The sequence below is a fragment of the Grampus griseus genome, assembly GCF_964374135.1.
Source record: "Grampus griseus genome assembly, chromosome: 7".
Lineage (NCBI taxonomy): Eukaryota > Metazoa > Chordata > Mammalia > Artiodactyla > Delphinidae > Grampus > Grampus griseus.
This window is the reverse complement of record NC_139001.1, coordinates 46,100,428-46,117,249: the sequence shown is the minus strand read 5'-3', so window position 1 is coordinate 46,117,249 and position 16,822 is coordinate 46,100,428. Positions and strand designations below refer to the sequence as shown.

The 16,822-nt window shown below is 34.7% G+C and overlaps 1 protein-coding gene across 1 annotated transcript; it reads right to left on the bottom strand.

Moving 5' to 3' along the window:
• Window positions 1-10,421: 10,421 nt before the first annotated feature.
• LOC309825361 (pancreatic progenitor cell differentiation and proliferation factor-like) lies at window positions 10,422-10,814 on the bottom strand (the record flags this gene model as incomplete). The annotated part of the gene is made up of 1 exon (XM_082658913.1): window positions 10,422-10,814. The coding sequence occupies one exon, from the start codon at window positions 10,812-10,814 to the stop codon at window positions 10,422-10,424; it is 393 nt and encodes a 130-aa protein (XP_082515039.1).
• Between the last annotated feature and the right edge of the window lie 6,008 nt (window positions 10,815-16,822).

The window sequence follows — 16,822 nt, the reverse complement described above, 5'->3', positions numbered from 1 at the left end:
TACCTTGCTAAAGTGTTTGGATAAGGAATAACTGCATTTACTTCTTCTTCCCTTCCCTCCTCCTCCATCTTCTCCTCTTCTATTTTTCTTCCTCCTCCTCCTTCTATTTCTTATTGTTATTGGATATAATTAACCATAACTCAATATTATACTTATTGGTTATTACTGTATTAAATCAGTTCTGACCAATAGGTCACTATTGATTCACAAACTAAAGAACTTGTCATCACGTTACCTGCTATAAATACTGGAGCTACCAAATTATCATTAAAGAATTCAACTTTAGCTGTTGAAAGAAATTTGGAGGTTATATGCAAACAATGGGCATTTAGCCATCACTATCTACATGACAAGGAGTAGAGCCTTTCATCTATTTCAGTGTATATGCTCTAGGCTCTGTAATAATTTTCTGTGATTTCTCTTTAAGAGCCTTCCTTAAGATTCTTTATAACTTGATTACACCTGGATGAACACCTTGGTGTGAGATAAGAAGTACTGAACAAGAACAGAAGAAATTTGAGGACATTGTTGGTTGGCTCTAAGTTCTGTCTGGCATACTGCAGTTTTTATAAATTTATTAAATTTTAAAGATTTTAAGTCATTTTTCAAAAATTCCACTCCTGCATTAAAAATGAAACAAAACAAAATAAACAACCCCCCCCCCACATTTCAAATAGAATTGCATACACATAATAGGTATACACAAGGTCAAGGTGGTGGAAGACCAAATGTGAAGATCCAAGATAACACTGAGAAGAGAAAAATAACTATAAATGCTTTGGTTTTCATTTAGCCATACATGTTTTAATTGCCTAAATTCAATTTTTCCTCAAATCTGGTTTTGTAATTTAGTATAAATAAATGTAGTATAAATAAAATGAACTATACAGCTATAATTAGATGGAAACTGGTGTTCCCTCCACCACAAGTTTCTATCAATAATCTTGGTCTTGCTACTTAATTTTCTTGTATGAAAGATCCCTCATAATTTAAATAAAAGTTTCAGTATCATTTATAGCAGTAGTCTGAGCATTCACTAAAATCAGAAGTATATTAAATCAGTGATTATGAATATAAACTATTTTAAGTAAAATAATTAATATAAATAATGTTCCAATAAAGACAACCTTTCAAATTTACAATTCATAAAATTCAAATTTTGTACAAAGAACTGTGTTTATCATCTATATTAATATGAAGCTGAGAGGCAGTTATTGCAAATAACCCGGCATACTCAGAATATCTTTCCTTGATTTTGAAAAAGGCTATAATTGAATTGCTCTTGAAATATAATTGTGATACAAGGCATTTTTCTATATGCATAAGAAGTTGACTCAGTCAAATCATTTATACTTAGCTATATAGTCATGAGTAACTTGCAGCTGACTGTGGATTTTACATTACAATCAGTAAGGACACACTTTCAAAGCCCTCAAGAGGAAATACTCATGATACATAACATTTTCAACTGGGATATCTCCAAATACATAGTTAAGTGAACATTAAGCTTTCATCATGTTTCCAAATCCATATTTAAGAAAAAAATAAAGCTTTCATCACATAAGCATTGCATGTTGTACCTTTTAACGTGTCTAACAACAAAGAGGATAAGATATTACTGAAAAAGGGAAGATTGAGGAGTATTAAAAGAAACAAAGTTCATATTAATATGATTTAAACACTATAACCCATAGAGACAAGAAAAAGTTCTATTTAAAATACACATGTATATATCTTTATTATATCTGTATAGATTCTTGATCTCCTAAAGGTAGCATTCAATAATATATTTCAAGTACTGTTTGGGAAAAATATGCAGTGGTTTTTCTTTTGAAAAAACAGTACTTAAATAAATGTGGTATAATATTTTCCTCTTCATCATAGTTTCTTAGGCTGATTATGATCTAAAGAAATGTTCTAAATGGGGATTGTGTAGAAGACATAGAGGGGGTTAGAAAGAAAGAGATTTGAAATTCTTATAGAGGTGGAATAAAGATTTTCTGAAACAGAAGACAGATAAAGAATGACGGGGGCTTCCTCGGTGGCACAGTGGTTGAGAGTCTGCCTGCCGATGCAGGGGACACAGGTTCGTGCCCCGGTCCGGGAGGATCCCACATGCCGTGGAGCGGCTGGGCCCGTGGGCCATGGCCGCTGAGCCTGCACGTCCCCAAGATATTTTATCAAGTGGTTTTGTGTTTACTTAACTTCAAAATATTACAGGAATCTCCAGAACTATAGACAATTTTAATGGAAATCCACTAAAGTCAAAAATAATTTACTAAAGTAATTACTAAAATATATTGAGTAATTGTTAAAAGTAAAGTTGACTTAAAGGAAACTTCTAGGTATACTAAAAACATTATTTTAGTCATCATATTGTTGTAGGTCCTATTGGTTTTATTATTCTGAGACTGTAGTATATTTCTTACACAGGGTAAAACAAATGAGTATGTTGGGGTCACTGAGAACAAGGATTTTTAACATCGATAGGAGGAAATACAGAGGTAAGATCAATGAGATTAAGTAAGAATAATTCTGATATTGAATTGGAAGCATCAATATAGTTATCTTAAAACAAAATGTGTACTTTAGTTCTGTCTTTTAAAAAATACTAAAAATAATGACCAACCCAATAACCAGTGAGCATTCCTAGTATCAAGATTGTGCTCACTAACTAACATTTCTCACTAAAAGGATACAGAACTCCTTGGAGAAATAGCTAATTCCAGATCTGCAACAGGATGTGGACAAACTGAGCTATTCATGTCAAATGGAATCATAAGGAGGTTATAAATTATTACTGACTCTGTAAAAGGACTCCAGGCTTCCCTGGTGACTCAGTGGTTAAGAATCTGCCTGCCAATGCAGATGACCTGGGTTCGAGCCTTGGTCTGGGAAGATCCCACATGCTGCAGAGCAACTAAGCCCGTGCACCACAACTACTGAGCCTGTGCTCTAGAGCCCGCGAGCCACAACTACTGAAGTCTGCGTGCCACAACTACTGAAGCCCGCGCACCTAGAGCCTGTGCTCTGCAACCAGAGAAGCCACCGCAATGAGAAGGCTGCACACGGCAACGAAGAGTAGCCCCCGCTCGCCTCAACTAAAAGAAAGCCTACGCGTAGCAACGAAGACCCAACGCAGCCAAAAATAAAAAAATAAATAAAATTTTAAAAAGTTCCTTTCCAAATGAAGTTAATAATATTTATGTCAATGCTGCCTCTAGAACACCAAGTTAAAAACAAGATCAAAGCCAACTGTTCACAACAGGTAAAAATCTCCTTGCTGATATCTTTAATAAAAATTAGTATAAATAATTCATAGAATTTGTATCTATACTATTAATTAGGAGTTGGCAAAATTTTTCTGTGAAGGACAAAGCAGTGAATATTTTAGGCTTTGTTGATATGTGGTCTCTGTCATGACAACTGAACTTTGCTCTTGTAATGCAAAGTAGTCAGACAGAGTATATAAATGAATGTTACAATAAGACTTTATTTACATAAATAGGTGGTGGGCCAGATTTGTCCCTTAAATTCATGCACTTTTTACCAGTTCTATCACCAACAACTTTTTTACAATTTCTAACCCTCTCCCTTCTAGATCACTGCAATAGACACCTCATTTCACTGCAATGTTTTCCTCATGTAATTATAAAATCTCAACCGAAATATATAACATTGTTTTATTTTTGAATGTCCCTGTATTCGACAATTTTTGGTTAACTAATGTCATATATATGCTATGAGGTAGAAACAGAATGAAAGGAGAGAATTAAAACTGTTGTGGTAGGAAATGAAAAGAATGAAAAAAAATCAATGCTTAGCTTTTATGACCAATGAAAAAAATGTTTTGGGGGCTTTTTTAAATTCCCTAGTAGTATAATAGTGTAAACTTGGAAGGACTGTCTAAATTTATTATCCTCTTATTAACAAATTATGGGCCTGGACTAGTATCCTTGAATATCTGTTTTACTATAAGCAAGAAATAAAGAGAACTCAGGATATCACAGGGGTATTTGGGGGCAATCCTATCCTCAGAAGAAGGAGAAGGGCAAAGGATCCAACAGCAATGCTCTTATTTCTGGACTTCTGTGTAAGGAAATTCAATGTGTACATATTTGTGGTTCTGGTGGATGAATATGATGATATTTCTGGGGATTCAGTAGAAACTTCCACAAGGGTAAGAGGAAACACGAGAGCACTGGAACTAGTGACCCAGCTCCCTGGATGAGATCCATGTAAGGCTCCATTTGGCCTTTTGCCATATTCTACAACCATACATATGGGTGGAGGCAGTGGCTACAGAGGAGAATCAGAGGTGACATAATGACCTCCTATGGGTTACACAATTCTGTAGAGGATATAGATGCACTCTCATTTCCTAGGTAGCAATGGTGGGAGGGACGGTTGTTGAGGGATGGAACATGGAGGTGCTAAGAATATCCAAGAATCTAAAGAATGCTGGAATTTGAATAAGGAGCCACCAATGTTCAGCACAGTCTAGCCAGAATTGAATGAGTGGTTTATAGCATAATAAAACCATTTACAACACAGTAGATACTAGGTCAGGAAACTATGGGAAAAACCATTTTGTCAGAGACCAGTGGCAACTCAAGGGTAGTATGAATGCTTACACCTGGAAACCCTTTGGAGAGAAGCAAAAGAAGGGGAAAGAGAACCAAAGATTGAGCACTTAATCGAAAGAATCTGTTTTAACTGTTTTAAACTGTTTCATGTTTCTAAAATTCAAAGAAGTGGTAGTACTGTGTAACTTAAACTGTTATCATTTTACTGAATTTTTTTCTCTTTTTTTTTTTTTTCTAGTAATGCTTTACTTTTAAGCAGGCAATCTTTTCAAATTACAAAGCTACACGTCACCTCTCCATTGAAAATACTTATGGTTTTCCCATTGCTCTTATGATAAATACCAACATTCTTCATATGGCCTGCGTGGTTCCACAAAATTCAATCCCTACTTTTATGTCCAATCTCATATTTCACTGCCATGTACCTTCACTTCAGCCACACTGGCCTGCTCTCTTATCAAGCACTCCATATCTATCCCTGGCATAAGATCTTTGCTCACGATCTACCTTCACACTGAAATGCTCTTCCTTCTTTGCCTGGTTACTCTTTCATCAAATCTTAATCTTAATCAGCTTAATTTCTCTGATACTCAAAGCTCATTCATTCTGGTGCCATGATCTTAGCATTTGACATGATCATGTACCATTGTATAACACTTTCATGATTTGTTTTGCTGTATCTGCTGAATACCTGTATTATTTTGTACTTAAAATCTCTTCTTTAAATTTCAAAAGAGACTGTTCAATTATTATACAAAAGAAAATTCACTTTCCATAAAGAGATATTTTCAAAATACTTTAAAAATATTACTTGGACATAAAACATTATAGGAAAGTCCATGGAAAGGGCTGAGAAGAAAGTAGCATCAACAAGCCTTTCATAGATTTAGGGACAAAAGCCAAGTAAGTCACCCTAGTCTCCTGGCCCACAAAATTTATTCAAAATACTGTATCTCCCTTATGATCTATCCTTTATCCAATGCTGTGCCAATTGGCTTTGCTTAGCTTATATAAAATTTATCACATGCAAACTGTATTAATGTTATCCATTTTCCTTATTTTATTATACTCTATGAATCCAGTGTTACACTTCATCTACCTTTATATTTCATATAGTGATGAAGTAATGCAGATAATAGACACTTGATAGATATTTAATTAAGTTAAAAAAATTAAAATTACTTTTAGTTTCAGGTCTTTTGAAAGGAAAAAGAGAGTTTGCTTAGGATCATAAGAAAACACTCATATGGTAACAGCATCTGTCTCTCATCCTAAATAACCCCCATGTACTATGTGCAGAAAATAGTTAAGCATTTGATAAATACACCCTTAAATGAATTAATGGCAATTCATTCCTCATTTAAATAGAAAATTTATGTAGTGATTGTTAAAGTGACCAAAACAATTCCATGATAATCATAAGTCATGTCATTCACACCAAGTGCATATTAAAAGGAGAAATGATATTCTGTGGAAGTAATTATAACCGTGACAAAACTGATTCTACTGGTCATTCAAAGTTCAATTTTCTAGGTTTCTTAATTCTAATACCATTATTACTCCAGTGAAAAATTAACTTCTATTTCACACAGAATATTCATAATTTTATTGATCAGGCAAATTTCTTATTTATAATAAAATAAATACATAGCTAGAATACCATTTGGGGAAATTTCACAGTAGATCACTTTGTGAAGAATTAATGGTCTCTCTGTAAAGTCTGATAAATATCAATACCTTGCTCTTAACAGAAAAACCAAAGTATTTTAGTAATATACAGTGCAGTCCACTCACTTTTCTCTCAGTTTTAGCAATAAAAAATGTAAAATAAAATCTACCTTTGATGAAGCCACAATATATCAAATGTTGATTCTTAAAATCCACAAACATAATGTGGGTTTTAAGTCATTATAATTAAGCAAAGATCCTCAGAAATAGAGTTTATTAAATATAAACAGCATAGTCTTTCAGGCACCGTTTATGTTTTTCTCTTGCATCATATCAAGTTATATTATTATATATTATTATATTATATAATATATATTAATATATATTATATATTAATATGAGCATGTTTAATAAATGCAATGAATTTTTAGAATCTAAGGCTAAAGACCAAAAAGATTAAAAATATATATTCATGCTTAGTAATAGGAGAAGAAGTAAAATCAAAAAGTAAACACCCATTCTTTCATTTTGTCTGGAAAAAAGCTGATTCTGAAACACTGACTGATTTGATCCAGTTATAACTCCAGAAATGATCATCCATGTAAACTGTGATTCCTTTTAAAGAAGCCTAATTTGAAATCAGTTATTTAAATGATTAAAAAGTAAAATCACCTTAACAATGTAGATTTTCCCTGTAAATTTTAGAATTAAAAAAACTCTTAAACTTCCAGAAAAGTTGTCCATGTAACCAATACAAAGCCTTCGTTATTCCCCCTAAACCGTTTGAGACTAAACTGAAGAGGTGAAGCCCTTACAGGCCCTGAATATTTTACTGCAAACAAGGACACTCTCATAAGTAACCATATTACAACCATCAGTAGCATGATACATTACTATTAACTAAAAATCATCCTATTCAGGTTTCACCAAATGTCACAATGTTTTTTATAGCAAAAACTCTAGTTCAGACTCACAAATTCATTTTGCTTTAATTGTCATGTCTCTTCAATCTCTTTTGGTCTCTTGATTCCTCAGTCTTTCCTTGACTCCTTTGACCTTGACACATTTGGAGATTACAAGGCATTTCCTTTGTAGAAGATCCCTCTGTTGGTGTTTGCCTGATTGTTGTCATATTAGTCTAGGTTGTTTATCGTGGCAGGAATCTTACAAAAGTAATGCTGTGTTCTCATTGCATCTTATCAGTTGGCACATGATTTAAATTTTTCCTACTATTAATGGTTTGTTTCAATGAGAGCAGGCACTCTTTTAATTTAATTTAATTAATTTTTTTATACAGCAGGTTCTTATTAGTCACCAATTTTATACACATCAGTGAATACATGTCAATCCCAGTCGCCCAATTCATCACACCATCATCCCCACCCCCCCACGGCTTTCCCCCCTTGGTGTCCATATGTTTGTTCTCTACATCTGTGTCTCAACTTCTGCCCTGCAAATCGGTTCACCTGTACCATTTTTCTAGGTTCCACATACATGCATTAATATACAATATATGTTTTTCTCTTTCTGACTTACTTCACTCTGTATGACAGTCTCTAGATCCATCCACATCTCAACAAATGACCCAATTTCGTTCCTTTTTTAGGCTGAGTAATATTCCATTGTATATATGTACCACATCTTCTTTATCCATTCGTCCATCGATGGGCATTTAGGTTGCTTCCATGACCTGGCTATTGTAAACAGTGCTGCAATGAACATTGGGGTGCATGTGTCTTTCTGAATTATGGTTTTCTCTGGGAATATGCCCAGTAGTGGGATTGCTGGATCATATGGTAATTCTATTTTTAGTTTTTTAAGGAAGCTCCATACTGTTCTCCATAGTGGCTGTATCAATTTACATTCCCAACAACAGTGCAAGAGGGTTCCCTTTTCTCCACACCCTCTCCAGCATTTGTTGTTTGTAGATTTTCTGATGATGCCCATTCTAACTGGTGTGAGGTGATATCTCATTGTAGTTTTGATTTGCATTTCTCTAATAATTAGTGATGTTGAGCAGCTTCTCATGTGCTTCTTGGCCATCTGTATGTCTTCTTTGGAGAAATGTCTATTTAGTTCTTCTGCCCATTTTTGGATTGGGTTGTTTGTTTCTTTAATATTGTGCTGCATGAGCTGTTTATATATTTTGGAGATTAATCCTTTGTCCGTTGATTCATTGGCAAATATTTTCTCCCATTCTGAGGGTTGTCTTTTCGTCTTGCTTATGGTTTCCTTTGCTGTGCAAAAGCTTTGAAGTTTCATTATGTCTCACTTGTTTATTTTTGTTTTTATTTCCATTACTCTAGGAGGTGGATCAAAAAAGATCTTACTGTGATTTATGTCAGAGAGTGTTCTTCCTATGTTTTCCTCTAAGAGTTTTATAGTGTCCAGTCTTAAATTCAGGTCTCAAATCGATTTTGAGTTTATTTTGTGTATGGTGTTAGGTAGTGTTCTAATTTCATTCCTTTACATGTAGCTGTCCAGTTTTCTCAGCACCACTTATTGAAGAGACTGTCTTTTCTCCATTGTATATCCTTGCCTCCTTTGTCAGAGATTAGTTGACCATAGGTGCGTGGGTTTATCTCTGGGCTTTCTATCTTGTTCCATTGATCTATGTTTCTGTTTTTGTGCCAGTACCATATTGTCTTGATTACTGTAGCTTTGTAGTATTGTCTGAAGTCAGGGGGTCTGATTCCTCCCGTTCCGTTTTTTTCCCTCAAGACTGCTTTGGCTATCTGGGGTCTTTTGTGTCTCCATACAAATTTTAAGATTTTTTTGTTCTAGTTCCATAAAAAAAGCCATTGGTAATTTGATAGGGCTTGCATTGAATCTGTAGATTGCTTTGAGTTGTATAGTCATTTCCACAATGTTGATTCTTCCAATCCAAGAACATGGTATATCTCTCCATCTGTTGGTATCATCTTTAATTTCTTTCATCAGTGTTTTATAGTTTTCTGCATATAGGTCTTTTGTCTCCTTAGGTAGGTTTATTCCTAGGTGTTTTATTCTTTTTGTTGCAATGGTAAATGGGAGTGTTTCCTTAATTTCTCTTTCAGATTTTTCATCATTGGTGTATAGGACTGCAAGAGGTTTCTGTGCATTAATTTTGTATCCTGCTACTTTACCAAATTCATTGATAGCTCTAGTAGTTTTCTGGTGGCATTTTTAGGATTCTCTATGTATAGTATCATGACATCTGCAAACAGTGACAGTTTTACTTGTTCTTTTCCAATTTGTATTCCTTTTATTTCTTTTTCTTCTCTGATTGCCATGGCTAGGACTTCCAAAACTATGTTGGATAATAGTGGTGACAGTGGACATCCTTGTCTTGCTCCTGATCTTAGAGGAAATGCTTTCAGTTTTTCACCATGGAGAATGATGTTTGCTGTGGGTTTGTCATATATGGCCTTTATTACGTTGAGGTAGGTTCCCTCTATGCCCACTTTCTGGAGAGTTTTTATCATAAATGGGTTTTGAATTTTGTCAAAAGCTTGTTCTGCATCTATTGAGATGATCATATGGTTTTTATTCTTCAACTTGTTAACATGGTGTATCACATTGATTGATTTGCGTATATTGAAGAATCCTTGCATCCCTGGGATAAATCCCATTTGATCATGGTGTATGATCCTTTTAATGTGTTGTTGGATTCTGTTTGCTAGTATTTTGTTGAGGATTTTTGCATCCATAATCATCAGTGATATTGGTCTGTAATTTTCTTTTTTTGTAGTATCTTTATCTGGTTTTGCTGTCAGGGTGATGGTGGCCTCATAGAATGAGTTTGGGAGTCTTCCTCCTTCCGCAATTTTTGGAAGAGTTTGAGAAGGTTGGATGTTAGCTCTTTAAATGTTTGATAGAATTCACCTGTGAAGCCATCTGGTCCTGGATTTTTGTTTGTTGGAAGATTTTCTTTTTTTGCTGGCTGCTTGGAGTTTATTTTCTACTCGGTGCAAGGCATAGGTTAGAGGGTGCTGGAAGTCTCTCATGTGGCTTGGATAGTAAAGAGTGGAGTTCTCTAAACTTCCTTTTTGGTGTTTTGCTGTTTTGATGTTAAAAACCCAACTGCTTCTGTTGGCTGCAGCCTGCTCACTCTCAGGGAGAGGAAGGAGGGGGCGGTCTGATCAGCCTAGCACCTTGGGAGGAAGCCTGGCAGCTGGTAGTGGCCACTCAGGACAGGGGCCTGTAGTTGGTTTGGCCAGGCTGGCCGCCAGGCTGCTGCTTCCCCATGGCTTCCTGAGCCAGGTCACAGGTGATCATGCCAGTGGAGGCCTGGGCTGGTTCTGAGTGCTCTGGGGATTCTAACACTGTTGCCATGAATGGGAGAGTGGACTTCCCGAAAAAGAAGCTAGCCCACCAGTGTCCCGGGTCAGCTCTGGGGAGACCGGGGTGGCGGGGGATGCCTTCCCCAGGGTACTCAGCACTTCCACAGGAGCTGTTACTGGAAGTGGAGCCCAGGCGGTGCCGGTAGTAGTTGTGGGTGGCCATGCATGAGCCGCTGGAGGGGATGGCTGCCATGCTCTTGCTTGTGGGCTGGTGGAAACCTCGGCGGTGACCCCGCATAGGCCTCGGTGCTCAATCACAGACGGCGGGGACTGGGGTGCTAGGCCACTGAGCCCATCTGCGCAGAAGAGCGTGGCCGACGGCTCCACGACCCAGATGTGCGGGGGCCTGTTGGAAGATTTTTTTTTTTTTTGGAAGATTTTTAATCACAGTTTCAATTTCATTACTTGTGATTGGTCTGTTCATATTTTCAATTTCTTCCTGGTTCAGTCTTGGAAGGTTACACCTTTCTAAGAATTTGTCCATTTCTTCCAGGTTGTCCATTTTATTGGCATAGAGTTGCTTGTAGTAGTCTCTTAGGATGCTTTGTATTTCTGCGGTGTCTGTTGTAACTTCTTTTTCATTTCTAATTGTATTGATTTGAGACTCCCTCTTTTTCTTGATGAGTCTGGCTAATGGTTTATCAATTTTGTTTAACTTCTCATAAAACTCAGCTTTTAGTTTTATTGATCTTTGCTATTGTTTTCTTTGTTTGTATTTCATTTATTTCTGCTCTGATCTTTATGATTTCTTTCCTTCTGCTAACTTTGGGTTGTTCGTTCTTTCTCTAGTTCCTTTACGTGTAAGGTTAGATTGTTTATTTGAGTTTTTTCTTGAGGTAGGCTTGTATAGCTATAAACTTCCCTCTTAGAACTGCTTTTGCTGCATCCAATAGGTTTTGGGTCGTCGTGTTTTCATTGTCATTTGTCTCTAGGTATTTTTTGATTTCCTCTTTGACTTCTTCAGTGATCTCTTGGTTATTTAGTAATGTATTGTTTAGACTCCATGTGTTTGTTTTTTTTTTACTTTTTTTCCCCTGTAATTCATTTCTAATATCATAGCATTGTGGTCAGAAAAGATGCTTGGTATGATTTCAATTTTCTTAAATTTACTGAGGCTTGATTTGTGACTGAAGATGTGATCTATCCTGGAGAATGTTCCATGAGCAGTTGAGAAAAATGTGTATTCTGTTGTTTTTGGATGGAATGTCCTATAAATATCAACTAAATCTATCTGGTCTATTGTGTCAATTAAAGCTTCTGTTTCCTTATTTATTTTCATTTTGGGTGATCTGTCCATTGGTGTAAGTGAGGTGTTAAAGTCCCCCACTATTATTGTGTTACTGTCGATTTCCTCTTTTATAGCTGTTAGCAGCTGCCTTATGTATTGAGGTGCTCCTATGTTGGGTGCATATATATTTATAATTGTTATATCTTCTTCTTGGATTGATCCCTTGATCATTATGTAGTGTCCTTCCTTGTCTCTTGTAACATTCTTTATTTTAAAGTCTATTTTATCTGATATGAGTATTACTACTCCAGCTTTCTTTTGATTTCCATTGGCATGAAATATCTTTATCCATCCCCTCACTTTCAGTCTGTATGTGTCCCTAGGTCTGAAGTGGGTCTCTTGTAGACAGCATATATATGGGTCTTGTTTTTGTATCCATTCAGCAAGCCTGTGTCTTTTGGTTGGAGCATTTAATCCATTCACGTTTAAGATAAGTATCTATATGCATATTCCTATGACCATTTTCTTAACTGTTTTGGGTTTGCTTTTGTAGGTCCTTTTCTTCTCTTGTGTTTCCCACTTAGAGAAGTTCCTTTAGCATTTGATGTAGAGCTGGTTTGGTGGTGCTGAATTCTCTTAGCTTTTGCTTTTCTGTAAAGCTGTTCATTTCTCCATCGAATCTGAATGAGATCCTTGCTGGGTAAAGTAATCTTGGTTGTAGGTTCTTCCCTTTCATCACTTTAAGTATATCATGCCACTCCCTTCTAGCTTGTAGAGTTTCTGCTGAGAAATCAGCTGTTAACCTTATGGGAGTTCCCTTGTATGTTATTTGTCATTCTTCCCTTGCTGCTTTCAATAATTTTTCTTTGCCTTTAATTTTTGCGAATTTGATTACTATATGTCTCAGCATGTTTCTCCTTGTGTTTATCCTGTATGGGACTCACTGTGCTTCCTGGACTTGGGTGGCTATTTCCTTTCCCATGTTAGGGAAGTTTTCGACTGTAATCTCTTCAAATATTTTCTCGGGTCCTTTCTCTCTCTCTTCTCCTTCTGGGACCTCTATAATGCGAATGTTGTTGCGTTTAATGTTGTCCCAGAGGTCTCTTAGGCTGTCTTCATTTCTTTTCATTCTTTTCTTTTTATTCTGTTCCACAGCAGTGAATTCCACCATTCTGTCTTCCAGGTCACGTATCTGTTCTTCTGCCTCAGTTATTCTCCTATTGATTCCTTCTAGTATAGTTTTCATTTCAGTTAATGTATTATTCATATCTGTTTGTTTGTTCTTTACTTCTTCTAGGTCTTTGTTAAACATTTCTTGCATCTTCTCGATCTTTGCCTCCATTGTTTTTCCGTGGTCCTGGATCATCTTCACTATCATTATTCTGAGTTCTTTTTCTGGAAGGTTGCCTATCTCTACTTCATTTAGTTGTTTTTCTGGGGTTTTATCTTGTTCCTTCATCTGGTACATAGCCCTCTGCCTTTTCATCTTGTCTATCTTTCTGTGAATGTGGTTTTTGTTCGCAGGCTGCAGGATTGTAGTTCTTCTTGCTTCTGCTGTCTGCCCTCTAGTGGATGATGAGAGCAGGCACTCTTGACTAATTCCCAAATTTATAGGGAAAATTTTCAACATTTCATCACTGTGTATGGTATTTGCTCTAGGATATTTGGACCTACATAATTTGATATCTTTAAAAGATTATGAAATTTTCATTTAATTTATAGCATGCTAAGCATTTTTATCATGAAAGAATATTAGATTTTTCAAATACTTTTTTCCATGTATTAAGATCATTGTATAGTTTTTCTCCTTCATTCTGTTGATATGGTGATTAATATTGATGAAGTTTTCAAATGCTTAACTATATTTATATTACTGCAGTGATCCCAAAGGGTTGTGATCCATTGTCCTCTTTTATGTATTAAAAGAGAACACTTTGCTAATATTTTCTTTAGAATTTTTTGTATCTATATTTGTGAAAGAGATTGGTATGATTTTTTAAAAAATCTCCTTGTCAGGTTTTGATGTCAAAGTAATGCTTGCCTTATATAATGTTTGGAAGTTTCCCTCTTTTCCTTTTCTCTGGGAGAATGTGTATATGATTAGCAGCATTCACTTATGAGACCATGTGGCCTGGAATTTTTGTGAGAATTTTTAAATTACAGATACAAGTTACCTAAAATATATTAGACTGACTTCTAAGTTGAAAAAAAAAAAGCAGACTTAGATGGAAGTAACTTAATTAGTAAAGTATCCCATAAAACAAGAGTGAAGAAACTGAGAGAAAGAGGAAAGCAATTCAGATTTGCATAATCAAACTGTTAACTACTCTGAGAACTGAGAGTTTTTGATTCCCTCGAACCTGGTAAGTAGGTGTGAAGAATGCATCTCAGAACTGTCTGCCTTAGTCCTGGAAATGAGAAATGTTCCTTATTAGCTCTTCTGCAACATTGGTCGAGGGTTGCTCCATAAGATGTTAACTTCCTCAAACTTACACTTCTGAGTTGTAATATATTTAGGAGCCTATAAAAAGATCAACCAAGTGGAGGTGAGGCAGGCTAGAAGAGTTTAAAACAAACAATTTTTAGATTTTTCTATCTTGTGTCCATTTTGCTATAGTACAACCAAAAGAACAAACTTTTGGTATTGTTAATTTTCTGTTGTCTGTTCATATGGCATTTCATTAATTTCAGCTTTTACTTTTATTATTGTCTCTTTTCCATTTCATCGTGTTTAATTTTCATTTTTCTCATTTTTTGACACAGATAATTAGATCTGATTTTTGGTTCTTTTTGTTCTCATTCAGTAAAGGGTATAAAATTCTCTCTAATCCTCCATTAGTGTTGACCCTTCTATTTTAATGTGTTTGTTTTAACCATCATACTTTTCAAAATACTTTCTATTTTCCATTATGATTTCCTTGTTGACTGATGACTTTTTATTTCAGGGTGTATAACTTAATTTACAGTGTTTTGGGTATTTCCTAGTTATATTTTGCTTCTGGGTTCAACTTTATACCATTTTGGTAAGATAACATACTCTATATAATTTATTTAACATCTGTTGAGACCCAGAATTTGGTCAATTTTGGTAAATGTTCCAGTGCTCTTGAAAAAGAGTATGCATTCTGCAGTTGCTTGGTGTAATGTCTTATATATGTCAATTAGGTCAATGTGATTAATTTTGATCCTCAAATCTTTTATATTCTTAATAAATTTTTTGTCTATTTGATCCCTCAATTCTAGAAATAAAGAAGTGTTAAGTTTTCCAGTATGACTCTGGGTTTGTCTCCTCTTTATAATCTACATCAATTTGTCTGCATCTTAAAATTAAAACTGTTATTAGGCACATAAAATTTTAAGACCCTTCTGCCATTATCACATATCCCTCTTTATCACTATTTTTTTTGGTTAAAGTCTACTTTTATATGATATTAATGTAGCTATATCATCTTTTTTTGGTTGATATTTGCATGTTTTTTACTTTCAATATTCCTATATTTTTGTATTTAAAGTGTGTCTATTGTAAGCAGCGTATGACTGAATTTTAAAAAATCTGACAATCTTTGTCTTTTATTTGAAATATATATTTGCATTTATTGTAGTTACTAGTATGTTTGTGTTTAAATCTAATATCTTACTATATTTTTGCTGTTTGATCCACTTGATTTGTATTCTGTTTTACCTCCATTATCTTTTTTTGCATTAACCTTAGATATCAGTTATTTCCTCTACTATCATGATTTTTTAACTTCCCTTAACAACCTTTAATGATTATACAAGAGATTATATGTCATATCCCTGATTTATTCCAATTTAATATATAAATAGGTAATTTTATCACTTCTCAGACAAAGACACAAACATTTTACTCCCATTTGTCCCTTTCCCCTTCTTAAAAATTATTTTGTGTATTTAAAATTTTTAATAATCACCAGGGAGCCGAAATAAGCTATTCCTAGTTTGCTTTACTTGAATTTCTGAATCTCAAAATTGTGATATAATAAGTTGTTTTTGAGTTTCGTTTCATTTGGTTTTTTTAATGCATCAATATCTAACTAACACAGTTTTTGATATCAAAAGTGGCATGATGCCATAGCAGAAATCTGAAGCATGGGACATTGAGTTTGAGACTCAGCAATAAGGAGGAGCTGGAAGGGCCTCCAGGAGACTTAGTGAATGCTGGAAGGTCCTCAAGGAATTTCTTTGTGAATCTGAATGCAGTATGAAAGTTGTTATCACTAGTAAGATATATGGGATCATGACAAAAATGTCCATACCCTTTGTTCTATTGATGTCTACAAGGACTACATTACAATTTCATTTAATTAACTGATACTTATGAAACTGAACTTATTTTTAGTATCAAATCAGAATGTACATTAGGCCTTGATCAGTATGAAGAAAATATAACCCTAAATTGTCCATTAGCTCTATGGTATAATTTCAAGTTTGTCAATAATTTGTTCAAACTTATAATTATTAACATTATATCTCATTCAAATTTCTACCTTTTAGTTTTCCCTTAAAGAATTGAGACCTTATAATAGCATGAAGTTAATAAAAATAATGAAAGAGGTTACTGAAATAACTGGCTCTTTAAAATCACTTTTATATATATTTCATACTTTAGAAATGTTCCATCTTAGAAAATGGAACTTGAAACTCCTCTTAAATTAGACAAACATTTTTAAATTGTTCTTTTGCAAGCACAATTTGAACACTTTTTAATTTTTTACTGACATTGGTTTCCGTTTACGAACTGAATAGATTCAGGTAAATACATTAAGAAGATAATAAAAACACAGACAATTGCTTCACTGACTTCTCACTATACAGTGGAAAAGTAGTGTCTTGATAAATAAGATAAAAGTAAACAAAATTATAAAAGCAATAGAATTATTTTTAAAAAGTGAAGAAAGTATTGCTGCAAAAGAAAAAGGGACTCAAAATTTTAAGTGCGGAGTCTATTAAAAATTTTAGAGGAATTGTTTAGGAAAGGAATTATGCTTTAAAAAATT